Raw genomic sequence first — 21,884 nt, 5'->3', positions numbered from 1 at the left:
TGCCTAGTCAACCACGCATATATAATTATAGAGTGTTCAACTAAAATTGTTTTGTCAACAAGGCATTCGTAATTATAGATTTATAGTGTACTATGGAAGATATTGATCACATGCAGCTTATTAAAGTAAAAAAATATTCGAAGAATTTTTTTGCAAATTTATTTGCAAAAAATAATTTAGATATTTCTTACAAATTTTGCTACAATTTTAATAATCATAGAATTTTTTTCTATGATAAAAATTTACAAAAAATATTGTAAGAATTTTATTTTGTTTCTTGCAGATTTTCTTGAAAAAATAAACTCACAAGTATTGATTACTAAATGGTAGAAAAAATTTGCAGGTAACTTTTCCTGCGAATTTTCTTGCAAATTTTAATCCGCAGGAAAAATAAAAAAATAAATATTTAAATTTATAAGTTTAATATTTTAAAAAAATTTCAAGTCTCACATCGAGTGAAAGTAAAACAATTAAAGAGTATATAAGTTGGGGCAACACTTATTTTACAAGTTGATTTATATGGTTGAGTGTTACGCTTATAATCTACAATCTTAGAATTTAAAAGATTATGTATCACATGTTAGAGGCATGGAAACAAATGTTTCGGATGAATTCATTATGAGCATTTGAAAATTAAAAAATTATTGATAAATTTATAGTAATTTATTTAATTTTTTTCGTAAAAAATATTCCTGCAAAATTTCTTGCGAAAAAATCGCAGGAAACTTTCTTACGAATTTTTTTCACAAGAAATTTCGCAGGAAAATTTCCTGCGAATTTTAAAATTCGCAAAAAAATATTATTCACGAAGGTATTACCTGCAGATAAAATTTCACAGAAAAATTTGCAAGAACAACGTTTCCTGCAAATTTTTATGAAAAATTCGCAGAAAAAGTCGCATGTAATAAGAGAAATTCTAGCAAATATAAAAGAAAGAGATCAAAATTAGATATAACTCAAAATAATACTGTTGGGATTCATCCCAAGTCCCACATCGGTAAAATGAAGGAACATTGGCTAGTTTATAAGTGTCCACCATTCCACATAGTTTGAGGCCTTTTGGGAAGGAGCCCAAAAACAAAACCGTGCGGGCTTAAAACCGTGCGGGCTTGGGCCCAAAGCGGATAATATCATACTATGGTGGAGGAACAGGTGGACTAGCGGGCCCTACAAATACCTACCACAAAACACAGGAAAAATATAAGTTGTTCAATATCGTATTTTCCTTAAATAAGTATTAATTAAAAATATTAAATACATTTTTTGACAGAATCGTGGTGGTATGTTGAGGAAAATATTTCTGATATAAGATTTAAAAAGAACGTTATTATTTACAATGAGCCTGAGTCTCAACCAAGGAACATCTCTTTATTTGCGTCTCTTGCTTATCGAAAAGCGATGTTACCCCCATTGAGAAAGAATAGACACTCTAAAATCTACTATAATTATGTTTAAAAATAAATATAAGTTAAGTATTTTTTAGAGTTTTTTATAATAAAAAAATTAATAGAGAAGTTTTAAAAATACTTTTAACTTATATTCAAACAAATTATATATATATATATATATATATATATATATATATATATATATATATATTTTGTTGAAGTTATTTCCACGTCCACCTCCTTTTCCTGATTTCAGTGAAACTTTCATATACTATCATATTCATATATACCTACAAATTACAACTTACTGATTTGCATAAACCAAACCTAGAAGAATTAGGTGTTGACATGATCCATACTATTGCAACCACAAAGTCCTTGGTATATATGTATGTATCTGCTTTTAGATCATCATGATTTTCATGACCTCCTTAGTATAGGACCCCATGATCATGTTGTGAATTTGGTATTTTTTGTTGGGGGTGTTAGTTACACTTGACATGTATCGTTTTCGATGTCTATTGATTCTCTTCTGCCACCCAAGGGGTGATAATGTTCTCTACCCAATTTTAGGCTTTTGTCTATTTTTTTTTTAGGCTTTTGTCTATTTTTTTTTTGTTCGTCCCTGGAGTATCCACCGCCGACAACAGTGATTAATCTCCTCGCTAGGTTGGAGGCACCTCAAAGGATGGGATAGCTGGCCCCAAGATTTAACGCGGCTGCATACACAAGGCATGATTCGAACCCCTGACCTTACTTAAGCGTGGATCATACCGCTGAACCACACGCTTGGGGTTGCTTTTGTCTATTTACTATTTAGTGAGGTTTTTTCTTGAATGATTACTTGATGTTAGCGACCAATGAGGAAGACTACACCAGAAAAGATGAAGGGGTGAAGGAACTAATAAAGTGACAAAACCTAATTTGCGATTATAATTATATTCACGAAAGACCAAGCAAATATCTGTTTACACAAATTTGTTGAAAGTATCTATAAGAGAAAAATAGAAGAAGAAAAAAATGACTTCTCTCTAAAAAAAAATTATTTTTTTATATAAGTATAGACAAATTTTAACTTATAAAAGAATTATTTTTTTAATAATTTTTTAATCTTATAAGTGCTTTTAAAAAAATTATCCATATATCCTAATTGATAATTAATTATCAAATATGTCTATTTTTTTTTTAAATTTAGACAACTATTTAACATATCTTATGTTTTAGTCTTATTTTTGTCAAAAATTGGTATTTTATTTTTATTCCATTTATTAGTAGAATTATTTTTTAGTTTTAGGTATTTTTATAGTTTTTCTTTTTGCTAATTTTGAGATACACTTAGGAAGGAACTAATCTCAAAGATGTTTAACATGAGTACTGATTCAGAGTGAGAGGGAAGTGCACCCTAAGTGACTTCATGTTTTCTTGAAATGAGTCATATGAGCACTTTGAACAAATCAACTCAAAAGACACTCTTGAAATACTATAAAGAGTTCGTTCAAATGAGTCATTTGAACGCTTTTAACAAGCTAATATAATAATGATAAGTCATCTTACTTGTTTAAGCGAGTCAATTAGTTGTTATGAATGAGTGAACATCACAAGTTAAATTGGAAAAAAAAAACACACATTTAAAAAGTCTTATTTTGACTTGATTACTCAATGCATGATCGCATAAATTTAATTGAGGTTGAGAAGCCTTTTTGAAAATATGATTTGAAAAATAATACTATTAAAGCTTATCACTAGGAATATGATAAGTCTTATTAATCAACACTTTAAACCTTTAATCTTAATGCAGGTTGCTTAATAAACTTTATCAGAAAATTGAAATTTTTCTTAAACTACTTAAAATTTCTCACTTAAAAAATTAAGATTAAAATATTTTTTTGAATTAACTTAATAATTACTAAAATTAGATAATAATTAAGAATGATATGTGTGAGGAAGGCTAGTGAAATCAACTTTGACATCTTTTATTATAAATTATTAATTATCTTTTCAATCTCTTTATTATTCAAGAAACTTAAAAATATATATATATTTTTTAATCTTTAGTGCATTCTTTAAATAGAATTGTCATTTTTCCCTAATTAATATTGAATTAAATTAATTAATTATAGTGTAAATATATATGGATTCAATACTTAAGCTTCTATTCATTTACTATACAATTGATACATTTGTCGAGAGTCTAACACTAAATGAACAAGACAAGACTTGTTTTGACTTCTGGAACATCCCTGGGCTCAAAAGCTTCATAGCTACCAATGTTTTTTTTTTTATTTTTTTATAAAAGTCTGCTTGTGTAGATAGATTAGAGAAATGTTATTTGCACATTGTAAAGCAAATTTTATAATTAAGAGAAAAGAAAAGGGGGAAAAAAGAGAAACATAATTAAACTTTTTAATAATGTATATTATCATTCTTAAAATATTTTGTTTGGATAAGTCAATTTAAATTTCTCAAATTTTAAATTGTTGGGTTGGATATGATAATTTGATTCCACCATGGTAAAATTGATTTTAAAAATATATTTATATGTTGATTTTTTTAAATTAAATTTTATAAAAATAAATATTAGCTAATTTTTAAATATTTATAATAATTTTTAAAATTAATATTAGATAATATTTAATAATTTTAAAAATATTTTTGAATATTCAATAATTAAAAACTTGAAGAAATAAGAGATAAGATAAAATATATAAGTGAAATAAGAAAAAAAAATATGAAGAATTTCAAATTCTTACTTTTTTGGGAGAATTTGAAATTCTACTATTTCAAGGAATTTCACAAATGCTTGAATTTCAAATTCCTTATAAATTCTTCGTCCAAGGTATTTCACCTCAAAGAATTTGAAATTATTTAAATAAATGAATTACTCCATTTAAATTCTCCATCCAAACACACTATTAATGTTCCTAATCAAATGAATTTCATCTATACTATACCTCCATTCACGTAGTCAAGTTCACCAGTCTTCAGGGCATCATCTTGAATGGGATATGCAGTCACACTGTTGAAATTCATAAATATCATAAATGTGTTACCGAAGTGTAAAGCTAGTTAGTACTCATCAAAAGAAACCGTTGTGTGAAGTTTGAGAAAACAGGACAAACCCTGTCGTTGGTGAGACAATGACATCTGCCTCAACAAATATTTTCTTGTGAAATTGCAATTGGCGATTCCTGTTCATTTTTCAACAAAATGTCATTAAAAAAACACTACTATTAGTACTATAGGAAAAAGATTCCACAAATTCCTATTATCTCCAAAACCAGTTCTATTAGTAAATTTTCTCACAACACTTTTGGGAGATGCTACATTGCTACCCAAGTTGACCAAGTAGTAGTAGTGTGTCAAATGTGTCAATTTATGATGCACATGCTAGAGAGATAACAATTTGATTACATAAACAATATTGAGTACAGAGAGGAATCATGTCTACAATTAACAAGATCAAGATGTTGTGTTTGCTGAGTACATTGTGGCTTTACTCTAACAAGTTAACTTTTATTACCATAATTTATTGGCCTCATTTTTTCACATCTTACCTAATTCTTTGAGCTTTAAGATACTCCAAGCCGCTAAAAGCACCATAGATGCTTTGTGCTACCCTTACGTCCCATCCTAATTCTGCAAAATTCCTTTGGTAATAATTTGGTGATGTCAGCAACCGTACTCCTCAATCTAGAGGGCAATAAGGAGCAAAGAGTTTATAAGATGGCATACTTTTCTTTAAAAGAATCAAGCGCAGTGGAACACTCAGATCCTATTGTTGTATAATGTGCCAGCCGCATTGCTTCTATCTCTGGTATGGTCACATCTACGATCTTGTGTTAATAAAATAAGAAAATGAAAACAAAAAAAGTTAGCAAGCTAGCAAGTTGTTTTGTGCTGTTTTTCAATGATGGGTTTGGTAATTTTATTTGAGGTGCTTGGATGATTTTCTTTCTTTAGTAGTCACCATTTATTAGCATTTTTATATTTTGCAGTACCTTCCAATTGTATTGATCCTGAAGCTTGTTCAAAGTTTTGGTACAGCATATTCTGACATCATCACTGCAATCATCAAACCACTAATTGAAGGAAGTAGTGGTTAAACAACATGATGTTAGAACAACCTATTTTTTCAATATTGAGGAAGATAACGCTATATTTATAGCTGACAACACGTGTCTAACCTTCCCGTATTTTGCTAACTTGATGCCAGATATGGACTTTGTCAAGCTCAGCCGTGGAAGATTTATCTTGGTCTAAAGTATTGCACATTAACATTACAAATTCTAAGACATTATCACTATAACATTAGAAATTCAAAGATACTAGATAAAAGGTTAAACTTGGTATGTAAAACTTTAACGTGTAAATCTAATCATATTGATATTTGAAACATGAGAAGGCTGATCAACGATCAGATCCATTAATTTGAAAACAAGATCTTACCAGTACACTGAAGGTATGAAAATATGGAATTTCTCCACTGATAGCTGCATAACTGTAAACAGTGAAAAAGTAAATGCTGTAAAACCTATCTTAAAACTTCCTTGAAGAAAGAATATCATTGCAAAGAGTACTAACGCAATCAATGCATCCTCCACAGTGCCTGCTAGTATTCCAACCATCCCAACTGTCCAGTTTAGGGGAAGAACTCTGGATGTAGTAGAAGAATGAAGATCATTCTCCTAAGTCATTACAACCTCCAAGTATTTAAACATGTTTAAACAAAAAGGAATACCTACCCATCATGAGGTATACGTTCAAAAGTTGGTTTTAGACCAACAACACCACAAAGAGCTGCTGGCATTCTTACAGATCCTGAATAGATGAGCAAACATCATAGTAATTCACCAACTTTTCTATTGTGTTTACTCTTAGTATTCATGCACTACTGAAATAGATTTACCTAGAAAATTCATATACATGTTCAATGCAACTAAGCAATAATGAATGCTGATTTGTCTGGTCTTTCATGTACAGATATAAATCAAATACCTCCCCCATCAACACCAAGGGCAACAGGACACAGTCCAGCAGACACCAGAGAAGCAGATCCACTAGAAGAGCCTCCTGCAATCTTATTTGTATCATACGGGTTTCTAGCTGGCCTACAAATAAATAAACAATTTTCCCTTGTCACCAACTAGTTCAATGTACATTCATTGATACTTAATTCTGAAGACAGTATACCAAAGATGTAACATAATATGTATTATAACAAATGATGCTCTTACCCATAATGTGGATTTATTCCACTGGTTCCAGACCCAAGTTCATGCATATTGGTTTTCCCAACAAGTATGGCGCCGCATAATCTTAGACGCTTAACGCAGCAGGCGTCATCTTGACAAGGCCTTTCTTTGTGCAGCCATGTTGTACCTCCTTGAGGACAGCATTTTTAGAAGCTTAAGTGAATCATGAAATCAGCAGCTTAATCATTTGAATAGAAGACACCTCGGAGAGAAGAGTGACACTTTACACTACCTGTTGTTGGATATGGCAAACAATCTATCTCATCCTTGATAGCAACAGGAACTCCATCTAGCACGGAGATAGGTTCCCCTGCAAAATAGTATTGCATCAAATGAGTATCTGAACATAATTTAGGATAAACCATAAAGAATAAGTGTCACAGTTATTAGATTTCTTTACTACTTCAATTGTTAAATTATTATTTCCTGGCCTCCAATATTAGAATATAGTATTCACGAGATTTGTACCATTAGCAGGGGTGTAAGCAGAAGTGGGGCAGGGAAAAGGTAAGTACTAAGTAGCATTCATCTTACTTCTGGATGCAGAAAGCATGAGTATTCATAATTATATATTTCAATAATAACCACCCTATCATATGAAATCATTTAAAGACCGAAGAAAGTCTTTGTTAGGATACAAATAAGATTTCACATCAATAAAACAAGAGAAGAAATAATAATTTATAAAACATAGACATACTCCAATAACTATGTAATTTTTTGGGTGATAACCAAAAATAAAATCGAGAGCTTAGATTCGAAGCAGACAAAATCTCACTATTATGGACTTGTGTGTGAAATAATCCTATATAAAAATAACCAAGTTATAATCCTATCGTTGTGGAGTTGTGTCAAGTTATAATCCTACCATTGTGGAGTTGTGTGTGAAATAACCCTCTCTTCTTTGAATTCGTTGACCAACAAGGAAAAAAAAGGTACACATATTCCAATGATATAAATAAAAGTAAAACCGTGAAAACTTAGATCCAAAGCGGACAATATCTCACCATTGTGAAATTATGTATAAAATAACCTTATAAAAATAACAAGTTATAACTCTCTTCTCTAGATATAAATATCCCTTCAAACAAGTAAAAAAATGCCCCCAACAGTCTTCTGATATTGAATTGAAACTTGAGTTGCTGTGAATTACCTCTTTGATAACGAAGAGTTGATTCAGTTGCTTGCCTTAGTATATCATCAGCACTATAGTGAATAAAGAATCCCATTTGGAGTGCGGGTTTTGTGGATTCATCAATAGCAGCAATAAATCGTTCTGCAACCTGTGAACATGGAAGTTAATGAACGGATTAGTACACCAAAATTCATAAGTCAAAACCATTAGAAATGTAAAGGACTTGAGTGAACTTCATGCATGCAAAGTGTTGATTGAGTGAACACAGTAATGACATGATGGCAACAAGACAAAAGAATATTAAAAGATGAAAATACCATGATTGGTGTTATGTCTCCTGAGCAGTAAGCTTTAGCATAATCCATTATTGTCCAGCGACAGAATGGAGAATTGGTTCCATCATCAAGTGTTTCTTCTGAAGTTTTAGGCAAGCAATCTAGTGCAAGATGAACTTTTTCCGGTGGAGATAAAGAAGAATCTAAGCATTTGACTTCTTTTTCTTCAATGTCTGAAAGAATAAACAGAAATCATGATCCACTTTCTCTTAAGGCAACCAAGGCCAAAATTTTGCAATCAAATTTCAAGTCCATATGCTCTCTCAAACCTTCAAAATCATGCAAGGGAACAAAGAGAGGCGATTCCTCGAACTCTGCATTTGTGATAAGCTGTGGAAAATGGAAATAAAAGAAAAACACTTTCTTACAGATGTTCTAGAGAATATATATATATAATATAAATTAGACTCAAAAGTTTAAAAAGAGGGTATGGAATTCAATCTTTACTGGAACAGAACTTCATGAAATGGAATATCATGGAGACATGGAACAGGATCATACCCGGTGAATAAGATTGTTTCCCTTCAATATGAACAGTAGCAAGGTTCCAAGTATTGGAAACTCCAACAAAAAGGTGAAAATCTTGACCAAAAGACCAGTCATGCGTGGAGCTGTGATGGAAAAGACATCAGCATTTTGTGGATGTGCATGACTTTCATCCATCATGATTAAGACTTCATATCAAAAACTCAACTTAAGAAATCAAGGACATTAAAAGCTCAAAAAAAGAAATATATGTCATTGTTAAAACTTAAAAGTCAAAACGCATCACATGCAGACCGGTTCTAAACATCTGATACAGTGATACTCTACTCTCAAAAGAATAAGACATCAAGAAGCTAGAAAAGAAAGAAAAAAAAAGACAATGCATGGTGAACCTTTGACATTGGCTTGGAGGTAGAATTCAGTGCTATAGGGGCCTAAGTCCACATCCTTGACGGGGGTGTAAACCACACCCTTTCGTTTCAAGAACTCCATTAGCAAAGAAAGAGTGATATTTGGTGTTGGACAGAAAGAAAAGAGAGAGTAAGATGTCAGAAGAATAGCAGTTGGTAACTAATTATAGGAAAACTTTGGCGGAGATTGCTAGAGGAATGAGATAGTAGTTCAATGTGCTTTTAACCATGCATTCTTAACTGTCACGTTGATGGATAGAATCTGGTATGAAAACTAGTAACCCAAGTGGTTTGCGTGAAAATGGTAGAATTAATGATAGTAAAAGTGTAAAACACCCCCTCATGACAATTTTGGTTTCCCTTTGAGAATTGGTATGAAAAACTCAACTACTTTTGCATGAAAAGCACACTTTGGAAAATTTCCACCTGAATTATACGGAAATACCAATCTAACCCCTTTTTTCCTTATTTACACATTACAAGGTCAGATTGACTTCCACAGCTAGAATTTTCATGGGCTAATTCTACTCTTGGTTCTCTACTTCAATTTAGTAATTTTATTATTTTTGAGAATTTTATCCTTCCATTATTTTAATTGTATATAACAGAAACACTATCCCGACAATACACAAGTGTACCACATCATGAATGTGTTGAAGAATTGAAATGACAGTGTAAAAAAGTGACGTGTCAGCAATTATTAAATTCGTGAAAAAGAATTAAGAAAAATTTTACCAATCAAGAAGGTCCAAATATAATTAAACTAATTTGTTTTTAAGCCTAGCTGCACTTTTGTCCGGTATTTCATGAATTTTTTCACCAAATTTTTAAGTTGTACATTTTTACTTAATTTTCATAATTTTACATTTTTTTAGAACATCCACATATTTTAAATTTCAACAATTATATTTTAACTTTTTTTCACATCAAAGAGAATATAGGTGTCACATGGTTATTAGGATGAGAAAAGGTTAGGTCAAATGAGACTTTGAATATATAGATTATGTTTATTTTACAAAATCAAAATTTAGGCCTAACATATTATTTATTATAGACTTTTTTTTATAGGCATAGTCTGATCTTTTTAAAATCTGACCTGACCTATTAACATATTTAAAAATATATTTTATATTAATAATGTTAATTAGATCAATAAATTTTAATTTTTTAAAAATTAACAAATTTATTTTTAAATATGTCATTACAAATTATTTTTTATTTTACGTAATAAAATATACTTTACTCAATATTATTAAAATTTTAAAATTTAAATATATACAATGTTCCAAAGAGGGGAAAAAATGAATCATTTTATATTAAAGAAACAATTTGTGTGTACCACATATGTTGGTATACACTCACACATATGTCATAAGTCTATAAGTCTATAATAAAAAAAATCATATAAAAAATATTTAAAATATTTTCTATTTTTAATTTGGTATATTCTAAATAACTTACTCATATTTTAATAAATTAAATAATTATGATAATAATTTATAAATTGAAAAAATACTTATTTTATATGAGATGATTTCAGAGTGTCGAGTATATATACAATGTCACAAAGAGAGAATAAATGACATTATTTTGTGTTAAAGGACAACTTATATACATGTACACTCATGCACGTGTTATGATGAAAGAGGTTAATTTTATTAAAAAAAACAATTATTTAAATTATCTCATTTGACATACTTTCAATAATCAATTCTTATTTTTAAAAATTAAAATAGCTATGATAATACTCATTCAAATTAATGGTTTAACTATAGAATAATTTAGTAATTTAAAAAAATGTCAATTATTTAATATAGTCAGTTTAATACTAATATAATTATTTATTTATTAATATTATTAATAATATATAAATATTAATTTTATATTATATTATATAATTAAATAGGTTAGTCTATCAGGTCTAATAATTTTTTTTTATAAACTTAAGCTTAATATTTTTAAATAAATAATTTTTTTTAAAAATCTAAACATGATATTTTTATTAAAGATGTCAGATCATGTTAGACTTTAAAAAGGCTAAACCATTAACTTCTATTTAAGGTTGGCCTATTTCCATTGTTAGCAGTTATTTATAATAAAAAGTTATTTCAATCTTGGTAAACATAAAAACAAAAATTATAAAGATGTGAAATCTTTTGAGTTGCTTAAAATTTTACTATTAGAATAAAAGTGTAGTGAGTTATTTTTTTTTTAGGTTCGTTCCTGGAGTATCCAGGGCCGACAGCAGTGACTAATCTCCTCGCTACGTTGGAGACACCTCAAAGGGTGGGATAGTTGGCCCCAAGATTTAACGCGGCTGCATACACAAGGCAGGATTCGAACCCCTGACCTTGCTTAAACGTGGATCAACCTCTACCGCTGAACCACACGCTTGGGGTTTAGTGAGTTGTTTATAAATTAATAAAATTTGATATAATGTGAAATCCAAAGAAAATAATAAAATACATCTTTAAGATAAACCTATTGTGAATGATATTATCATGTTAACTTATAATGTGACATTTTGACAATTATAAATCACATTAACGATTAATTTGATATATAAATGTAACATAATATATAAAGTCATGATCAAAATATCACATTAGTAATTATCGTGTCATGTCAGTAATTAATTAATAATGTCAAATGACCAACTAACAAGATAACAAAGTGTAAGACATTTTAAAATTTGTGATAAAATATGCAATTTTAAAATTTTAATGATAAAATTCATAAAACTGTAATACATGAGAAAGAAAAAGTAAAATTTAATTTTTATTATTATTATGAATGCTTCTAGGGTAAAAGATTATAATCTATAATAAATACAAATTACAGCGGGAGTTAATGAGCTGCTGCTTTATCTTGTTTTGATCTATTTAAAGAACAGTATTATTTGTGTCTAGTAAAAGGATTCTGTATCTTGTAGCTGGGTGGAGTGTGCAGGTTGAATGTTGCTAATTCGGTAGAGCCTGCTTCTGGCACTCCATTCTGTATGATTACGAGGTTCCTTCTGTTACTATCTGTTTATTTTATTATTTTTCATCGTAACACGCACCACCAAAGTTAATGCAATTTACTATCCGAGTTGTTTCAACATTTATAGTGGTCCACTGAAAACGCTGCCTCACATGACCTTGTCTTTGTACTATTTCTCTTGCTACAAACTAAGCTTTCATTCCTTTGAGTTTGCATGAAAGAGTGAAAGACCAGTAAGTTTTGCAGATACGTGAGAAAAGTTCAAACAACTTTCATGATTATGACATGCCATGGTTTTCGTGGGAGTGAGTAGTTGTATATTATGATTCAACTACTAGCAGTATCATAGTGTAAAAGAAAAGCAAACCATTATTGAGTTTTGTTAATAAAAGTGCTACCATTTTTCTTTTTCAGCTACGGCCTTGTGTGTTGTCTGTATAAAAATACTTCAATGATGATCAAGTAGGTACAAAATAGTAGGTAGGTTGAGATGGATGAGATTTAAGCAAGCATATTATTTTATTCCCTTTCAATGGCATTGTTGTTATAAACTGAAGGGGCATTAAAAACTTGCAACATGCATGTTATTATGAAAGGTGTATATACAAGAAAGATGTAATAAAATTGTTAAATTATGACGACTTTTCCTCCTATAATTGTCTCGTTAAATTTAGTCAGAATTTGCATTTAATTATACAGCTAAAATTGCCTAGTCAACCACGCATATATAATTATAGAGTGTTCAACTAAAATTGTTTTGTCAACAAGGCATTCGTAATTATAGATTTATAGTGTACTATGGAAGATATTGATCACATGCAGCTTATTAAAGTAAAAAAATATTCGAAGAATTTTTTTGCAAATTTATTTGCAAAAAATAATTTAGATATTTCTTACAAATTTTGCTACAATTTTAATAATCATAGAATTTTTTTCTATGATAAAAATTTACAAAAAATATTGTAAGAATTTTATTTTGTTTCTTGCAGATTTTCTTGAAAAAATAAACTCACAAGTATTGATTACTAAATGGTAGAAAAAATTTGCAGGTAACTTTTCCTGCGAATTTTCTTGCAAATTTTAATCCGCAGGAAAAATAAAAAAATAAATATTTAAATTTATAAGTTTAATATTTTAAAAAAATTTCAAGTCTCACATCGAGTGAAAGTAAAACAATTAAAGAGTATATAAGTTGGGGCAACACTTATTTTACAAGTTGATTTATATGGTTGAGTGTTACGCTTATAATCTACAATCTTAGAATTTAAAAGATTATGTATCACATGTTAGAGGCATGGAAACAAATGTTTCGGATGAATTCATTATGAGCATTTGAAAATTAAAAAATTATTGATAAATTTATAGTAATTTATTTAATTTTTTTCGTAAAAAATATTCCTGCAAAATTTCTTGCGAAAAAATCGCAGGAAACTTTCTTACGAATTTTTTTCACAAGAAATTTCGCAGGAAAATTTCCTGCGAATTTTAAAATTCGCAAAAAAATATTATTCACGAAGGTATTACCTGCAGATAAAATTTCACAGAAAAATTTGCAAGAACAACGTTTCCTGCAAATTTTTATGAAAAATTCGCAGAAAAAGTCGCATGTAATAAGAGAAATTCTAGCAAATATAAAAGAAAGAGATCAAAATTAGATATAACTCAAAATAATACTGTTGGGATTCATCCCAAGTCCCACATCGGTAAAATGAAGGAACATTGGCTAGTTTATAAGTGTCCACCATTCCACATAGTTTGAGGCCTTTTGGGAAGGAGCCCAAAAACAAAACCGTGCGGGCTTAAAACCGTGCGGGCTTGGGCCCAAAGCGGATAATATCATACTATGGTGGAGGAACAGGTGGACTAGCGGGCCCTACAAATACCTACCACAAAACACAGGAAAAATATAAGTTGTTCAATATCGTATTTTCCTTAAATAAGTATTAATTAAAAATATTAAATACATTTTTTGACAGAATCGTGGTGGTATGTTGAGGAAAATATTTCTGATATAAGATTTAAAAAGAACGTTATTATTTACAATGAGCCTGAGTCTCAACCAAGGAACATCTCTTTATTTGCGTCTCTTGCTTATCGAAAAGCGATGTTACCCCCATTGAGAAAGAATAGACACTCTAAAATCTACTATAATTATGTTTAAAAATAAATATAAGTTAAGTATTTTTTAGAGTTTTTTATAATAAAAAAATTAATAGAGAAGTTTTAAAAATACTTTTAACTTATATTCAAACAAATTATATATATATATATATATATATATATATATATATATATATATATATATATATATTTTGTTGAAGTTATTTCCACGTCCACCTCCTTTTCCTGATTTCAGTGAAACTTTCATATACTATCATATTCATATATACCTACAAATTACAACTTACTGATTTGCATAAACCAAACCTAGAAGAATTAGGTGTTGACATGATCCATACTATTGCAACCACAAAGTCCTTGGTATATATGTATGTATCTGCTTTTAGATCATCATGATTTTCATGACCTCCTTAGTATAGGACCCCATGATCATGTTGTGAATTTGGTATTTTTTGTTGGGGGTGTTAGTTACACTTGACATGTATCGTTTTCGATGTCTATTGATTCTCTTCTGCCACCCAAGGGGTGATAATGTTCTCTACCCAATTTTAGGCTTTTGTCTATTTTTTTTTTAGGCTTTTGTCTATTTTTTTTTTGTTCGTCCCTGGAGTATCCACCGCCGACAACAGTGATTAATCTCCTCGCTAGGTTGGAGGCACCTCAAAGGATGGGATAGCTGGCCCCAAGATTTAACGCGGCTGCATACACAAGGCATGATTCGAACCCCTGACCTTACTTAAGCGTGGATCATACCGCTGAACCACACGCTTGGGGTTGCTTTTGTCTATTTACTATTTAGTGAGGTTTTTTCTTGAATGATTACTTGATGTTAGCGACCAATGAGGAAGACTACACCAGAAAAGATGAAGGGGTGAAGGAACTAATAAAGTGACAAAACCTAATTTGCGATTATAATTATATTCACGAAAGACCAAGCAAATATCTGTTTACACAAATTTGTTGAAAGTATCTATAAGAGAAAAATAGAAGAAGAAAAAAATGACTTCTCTCTAAAAAAAAATTATTTTTTTATATAAGTATAGACAAATTTTAACTTATAAAAGAATTATTTTTTTAATAATTTTTTAATCTTATAAGTGCTTTTAAAAAAATTATCCATATATCCTAATTGATAATTAATTATCAAATATGTCTATTTTTTTTTTAAATTTAGACAACTATTTAACATATCTTATGTTTTAGTCTTATTTTTGTCAAAAATTGGTATTTTATTTTTATTCCATTTATTAGTAGAATTATTTTTTAGTTTTAGGTATTTTTATAGTTTTTCTTTTTGCTAATTTTGAGATACACTTAGGAAGGAACTAATCTCAAAGATGTTTAACATGAGTACTGATTCAGAGTGAGAGGGAAGTGCACCCTAAGTGACTTCATGTTTTCTTGAAATGAGTCATATGAGCACTTTGAACAAATCAACTCAAAAGACACTCTTGAAATACTATAAAGAGTTCGTTCAAATGAGTCATTTGAACGCTTTTAACAAGCTAATATAATAATGATAAGTCATCTTACTTGTTTAAGCGAGTCAATTAGTTGTTATGAATGAGTGAACATCACAAGTTAAATTGGAAAAAAAAAACACACATTTAAAAAGTCTTATTTTGACTTGATTACTCAATGCATGATCGCATAAATTTAATTGAGGTTGAGAAGCCTTTTTGAAAATATGATTTGAAAAATAATACTATTAAAGCTTATCACTAGGAATATGATAAGTCTTATTAATCAACACTTTAAACCTTTAATCTTAATGCAGGTTGCTTAATAAACTTTATCAGAAAATTGAAATTTTTCTTAAACTACTTAAAATTTCTCACTTAAAAAATTAAGATTAAAATATTTTTTTGAATTAACTTAATAATTACTAAAATTAGATAATAATTAAGAATGATATGTGTGAGGAAGGCTAGTGAAATCAACTTTGACATCTTTTATTATAAATTATTAATTATCTTTTCAATCTCTTTATTATTCAAGAAACTTAAAAATATATATATATTTTTTAATCTTTAGTGCATTCTTTAAATAGAATTGTCATTTTTCCCTAATTAATATTGAATTAAATTAATTAATTATAGTGTAAATATATATGGATTCAATACTTAAGCTTCTATTCATTTACTATACAATTGATACATTTGTCGAGAGTCTAACACTAAATGAACAAGACAAGACTTGTTTTGACTTCTGGAACATCCCTGGGCTCAAAAGCTTCATAGCTACCAATGTTTTTTTTTTTTATTTTTTTATAAAAGTCTGCTTGTGTAGATAGATTAGAGAAATGTTATTTGCACATTGTAAAGCAAATTTTATAATTAAGAGAAAAGAAAAGGGGGAAAAAAGAGAAACATAATTAAACTTTTTAATAATGTATATTAGAGAGTAAAATTTCACTTAACTCAATCTTATAAAATTATCTCACTAATAAGAGTGTTTTTTTTTTTATTTGTTTGTTAATATATATATATATATATATATATATATATATATATATATATATATATATTGTTAAGAGAAGTATGATATGTTATTGTTTACTAGGATATTTACATATAATTTTACATTAACATGATATTGTCTATTTTAAATTTAAATTTTTTAAAATTTATTTTTGATCATTATTTAAAAGCTCCATATATCAATGAAGTATATGTATACTTAAATTTATTTATTTTTTAATAGTGTAAAACCTTGTTTGCTTGTTCTTCAATAAACCTTAATTTGTTGTTTTCATGTATTTTTCCACTACAACAAAATAAGATTTTAGTGACATTTAATATGATTTTTAATGGCAATAAAAGTTGTTACAAAATCTTTTGCCGGCATTTTCTCATTAATCATTGTATACAGTGTCGCTAAAATATTTAACGACAATTATTCTATATGCTGGTAAAAACCCTTATAATGGTCAGCAAAAATGTAAAAGTTTTTGTGGCATTTAATATCTTTTGCTATTGTCACTAAATGTTTAAGAAATGATTCATAATTTTTAATTAGCACTATTGAGTTTAGTAATGGTGAGTAATTTGATATCAACTTAGAATAATAAGTTATAGGTCCAACTCAACCCTATAAAACAAACTCATAAAATGAGAGTTATCATTTACTTATATACTCTTCGATTATCTTATTTCTAGTCGATGTGGGACCTAAGTTTTCACTAATAAATAATTGTCATTAATAATAAATTTTGGTGTAATGTAAATATATTTTTAGTGACCATTATATATTAGTCATTAATATTTTTATTAAATAATGAAATAGAGACAATCAATTTATTGCCGTTAAATAATTGTCACTAATAATAAATTTTGTTGTAGTAATGAATTTTTGCTGTTAGAATGTCTGTCATTAGTCTTAATTTTTCTAAAATTATTTTTTTAATATTTTATTCATATATTATTAATACTAAATATCTATCAATATTATTGATAATTAATCTATATAAAAAGTCTGACTAGTTATTTTAGTGAAACCTCTTCTAAGATCTACCCACATTTTTCTATCTATCTATTTTTTTATCTCCATTGTTCGGATTGAGACCTTGCTTGAGTGATTTATTTTTTATAGTTAATGCGATTAAATGTACTACAGACATAGCATGAATTAGTTCGACTTACTGTAGGGCCGTGGTATTAGTAAATTGGATATTGTTGCTTGCTGGGTGTAATGGCTTTGTCCCAAGTGACAGTTGGTCATGTAGTACATGTCTTGATCTTATTTTGCAGAGAATTTACTTTTGTTTTCTTGTCAGAATCCTCATATACTTCTACACTATTATTTTAGATTTTACCAAGACAACTTATCAGGAAGATATTGTTAGTACCAAGTGGTTTTGGTAAGAATATATACCCATGCAAGCCCTTTTTTCGGATAAGGAAAATAAATTACTCTACCTCAAGATTCAGTTCATTAATTTTTATTTTTTCCTTTCTTTCTTTCAGTAGGTGCACCAAACCAGTCATGTAGAGGGAAATTTTCATGTCTAACACAGTTCATGACAAGATGAAGTGCGACCAGCCTAATGCATATCAAGAAATAAGATAGAATGGTAATAAATCGATTTAATCTAATACAAATAGTAAAATATTAAATAAAAACAAATTTTGAAACTTGAAATAATTGAAAATTTCTAAACTTGAAATAATCTACAATTTTAGTGCCAAAAAAATATTTTTTTTTGTCATTAGTCATTAAAACTAAAAATTCTAAACAAATATCAGTCAAAAAATTTAAGGAAAAAAGTGTTAATTAAGTGGTAATATTTATATATATTTAAGGATAAAAAAAAATAGCAGTAAATGAATAAATTTAGAGATTTAAATGAAACAATTAAAAATCTCATGAACTTATTTAAAATTTTCATTTTTATCAATAAAAAAGTAAAATCATAAGATTTATTAACCATTTATACAATGAAAAGAAAAATATCACTTTTACATTTAATCATTAAAAATATCTGAATTTCATTAGGTTGAAAATATGCTCCACATTTATAAGTTTGTCTTTAATAATTATATTATTTTTGTCCAACCATATAATCTAGAGTCTCTAGACTACAATAAATCATATTGTTCCCCAAACCTCTTTTTTTTTTCTTTCCAGATAGATCAAAACTATGTTGTAAGGGACTCATGATGTCAATAAACATTACCACTTGAACTGCAAGCCACTAGTAGCATTATTTCCATGCATATGAAGAGAACAAACATGAGAACATTTGGTGGTTTACAGTTTCCCCCTTACAAAAAATACATGAATTATCTTTGTTATATATCCAGCACTATTTATTTTCTTTAGATTTATTCTTCTATATTCTATCAAGTGACATCTTCCAAACAAAGGTTGATACATTTGAAGATATAAATATTCCCAAAATTATCTGTAAAATGATGTTTCCCTAAAACTCTCCTATCCATGTAACCAAATATATGTATCTTTTACTGAGTATACACTGATGTTGTTCCCTTTTCAAATATATAACAATGTGTTATCTTTTTTTTACTTTATTGAATTTATTTCTTTGCATAAATTCTTACAACAACTATTTCTCTCACTCAATCTGGTTGTTCCAACCTCAAGCGTGTGGTTCAGCGGTAAGGGTTGATCCACGCTTAAGCAAGGTCAGAGATTCGAATCCTGTCTTGTGTATGCAGCCGCGTTAAATCTTGGGGCCAGCTATCCCACCTTTTGAGGTGCCTCCAACGTAACGAGGAGATTAGTCACTGCTGTCGGCAGTGGATACTCCAGGAACGAACCTAAAAAAAAAAAATCCGGTTGCTCCTCCATTTAAAGCCCCATTGCCAAACCTACCATAACTTTTTTTCAATCTCTCTTACTTTGCAATCTTGTTGTTTTGAGATCTCATATAATCTAAGTGAATTTTGAACTTAATTTTTCCCTTGTACCCAATCCTCCCAAAACTTCATATCTTTCTCATCCAAATTTTTCATTCTATTTTCTTTTCAAACCAATTCTCGTAGTCATCATTCCTAGACACCCTCCCCAACACCAAACTAACCCCTTCTTAAAAATTTTTACCTCCAGTCTTCCATTCACCATATTCTGCTTTCAAGACCCTAATCATGTTATTTTGTTCATTCAACATCCTTTACTTCTATTTCCTCAAGAGAGCTTTGCTGAATATATCCAAGTTTTTTATTATGAACCTCCTGCTAGCTTAGAACAACACACCTTTTCCCAACTAACCCATACTAACCTTCTATCATCTTTCCCTTTTTTCTCATCAAATTTTCATACTTCATAAACAAATGTGATGTGTTGGACTTTTTAATATCTAAAGTAATTATTTACTAAAAAAATAATTATAAGCTTATTTTTCAACAGAGCCTCTTTTAGGCACTTTACTTCAATCAACGGTTTTTAGAAGTCTTTTTTTAATTTGTTATCTATTTTAATTTGTATTTATCATATACATTTCTAAATTAAATTTAACAATTTTAAAATAAATTATAAATAATTAAAAATAACCTTGTATTACAATATGAATTATTTAACAAATATAAAATATAATTTATATATTTAAAAATTTATTAATATAAATTTTAAATTAATATAAGTTATATATCAAAATATATAATTATTCCAATTTATAGGCTCGTTATATGAAATAAAATCATTGTATATTTCAAAGATTTATTCAGTAATCTTAGGAAATCAACTTAGTAGTAAACTTGTGAATAATCTTAAATTCAGCTTGTTTGGTAGAATGAGAAATTGGAAGATATATGACCCTAAACCTTAAACCCTAAATCCTTCATACTTAATTGTTAATGGGACATAGAACATTTATTTGGTTAGTTCACTCAATTGAAAATCTAGAAGGTACATAGTCCTTCAGACTTGAGCGTGAAGGACATAAAAAGTCTCAAATCAACCTATTAGTTGGTTAGAGAGTCAAACAGTACAATAATATTTATTTATATATAATTTAATTTATTTATATATAATAATCATCTGACTTGTGGAATATATATATATATATATATATATATATATATATCTTTATTTATAGAATCAATGTGGTGAGATTAATACTAGTTTTTTTAATGATTTCATTATCTAAATTATATCTTATTATTTTAATATATTTTAACTCTTGTAAACTTTAATTTACTTTAAAATTTAAAATTTATTCTTATGTACCTTATTGTTCACTACATGATATAATTTTTTGATTTATATTAAAAACATAGTAAATTAGCATAACCTTTCTTAAAACTTATATTTTTCTTAATAGAGATGAACTAATACAAACAAAAATCTAAAAAAAATCTTAAAGATAAACATAACATATATTTTTAATTAATAATAAATATAAAAATAGATAAATTAATTTTAAGAACTTTTCATTTTCCTTCTTTGTTCCAATTCTCATAACCTAATAACATGACAAATGCAATTACAAATTACAAAATATATAAAAAAAAAAATATCATTTATAACTTAAAACAGCTTTTAAATTAAGAAGAAAAAAAATACAAGTATCAATATAAAATAATATTAATGCAGCAAGGACAGTTAACATCATTAAAATAAAGATTTTACATTGGTTCTATGACCAATATAAATTCTTCTATGTGAAATGGGAAATAGTTTCTATATAAACTAAAATTACAATTGATGTAAAAAAGTGTAATTATTTTTTATTGAACATTCTGTTAACCTCCATAATCCCAAGCACCCCCTTTTGTTTTGAGGTGTAATTTGCTTTTTTTAATCTTTAGTACAGATAACTTATTTTAACAAGTCATATTATTATGATCTAGTTTTTAATTATTTTCTATAACATCTTCTAGAACAAAAAGTTTTCATGTGGAAGTAGTTTTATGTAGGGACATTTTTCCTCCCTTCATGTGTATGCTACGATTTTATCTTTTGGGTACTAGAACCACTATTTCATATATGCAATTTACAACCTTCTTTGCTGTGGGGTGACTATATTGCCATCTTTTTCCCAAATTTTAGAGGAACACTATTAGAATTAATTTAAGTTTCTGCCATTTAGTATCACTTCTTATGTTGGCAGCTGAGATTCAATTCGTTTGATACATTAGTTTATAATGATTTCTCATACTTTAATTATTTTAATATGGAAATAGACAAGACAAACTGACAGAACAACAAAAGTTTGCTTATTACTCCAAGAAATTTGGACAATAGAAGAAAGCTGAAACAACTTGTCCTTCACTCCTTCCTTATGCTAACAAATAACAAGTTAGGTTGCGTGACAT

The 21,884-nt window shown here is 28.4% G+C and overlaps 1 protein-coding gene across 1 annotated transcript; it reads right to left on the bottom strand.

Moving 5' to 3' along the window:
* Positions 1-1,097: 1,097 nt before the first annotated feature.
* Positions 1,098-9,249, bottom strand: LOC145958909 (fatty acid amide hydrolase-like). Its single transcript, XM_083076522.1, has 18 exons — positions 8,989-9,249; positions 8,612-8,721; positions 8,380-8,440; positions 8,093-8,283; positions 7,794-7,923; positions 6,873-6,950; positions 6,623-6,770; positions 6,384-6,496; positions 6,131-6,206; positions 5,970-6,041; positions 5,835-5,886; positions 5,573-5,644; positions 5,387-5,467; positions 5,121-5,221; positions 4,943-5,035; positions 4,508-4,576; positions 4,340-4,404; positions 1,098-1,177 (listed from the first exon to the last, which is right to left on the bottom strand). The coding sequence occupies exons 1-18, from the start codon at positions 9,086-9,088 to the stop codon at positions 1,158-1,160; spliced, it is 1,632 nt and encodes a 543-aa protein (XP_082932648.1). The 5' UTR covers positions 9,089-9,249; the 3' UTR covers positions 1,098-1,157.
* Between the last annotated feature and the right edge of the window lie 12,635 nt (positions 9,250-21,884).

This window comes from Cajanus cajan, chromosome 6 (genome assembly GCF_000230855.2).
Source record: "Cajanus cajan strain Asha chromosome 6, NIPB_CcT2T_4, whole genome shotgun sequence".
NCBI lineage: Eukaryota > Viridiplantae > Streptophyta > Magnoliopsida > Fabales > Fabaceae > Cajanus > Cajanus cajan.
Note: the sequence above shows the minus strand (reverse complement) of the source record. Positions and strands in the feature narration are given on the sequence as shown.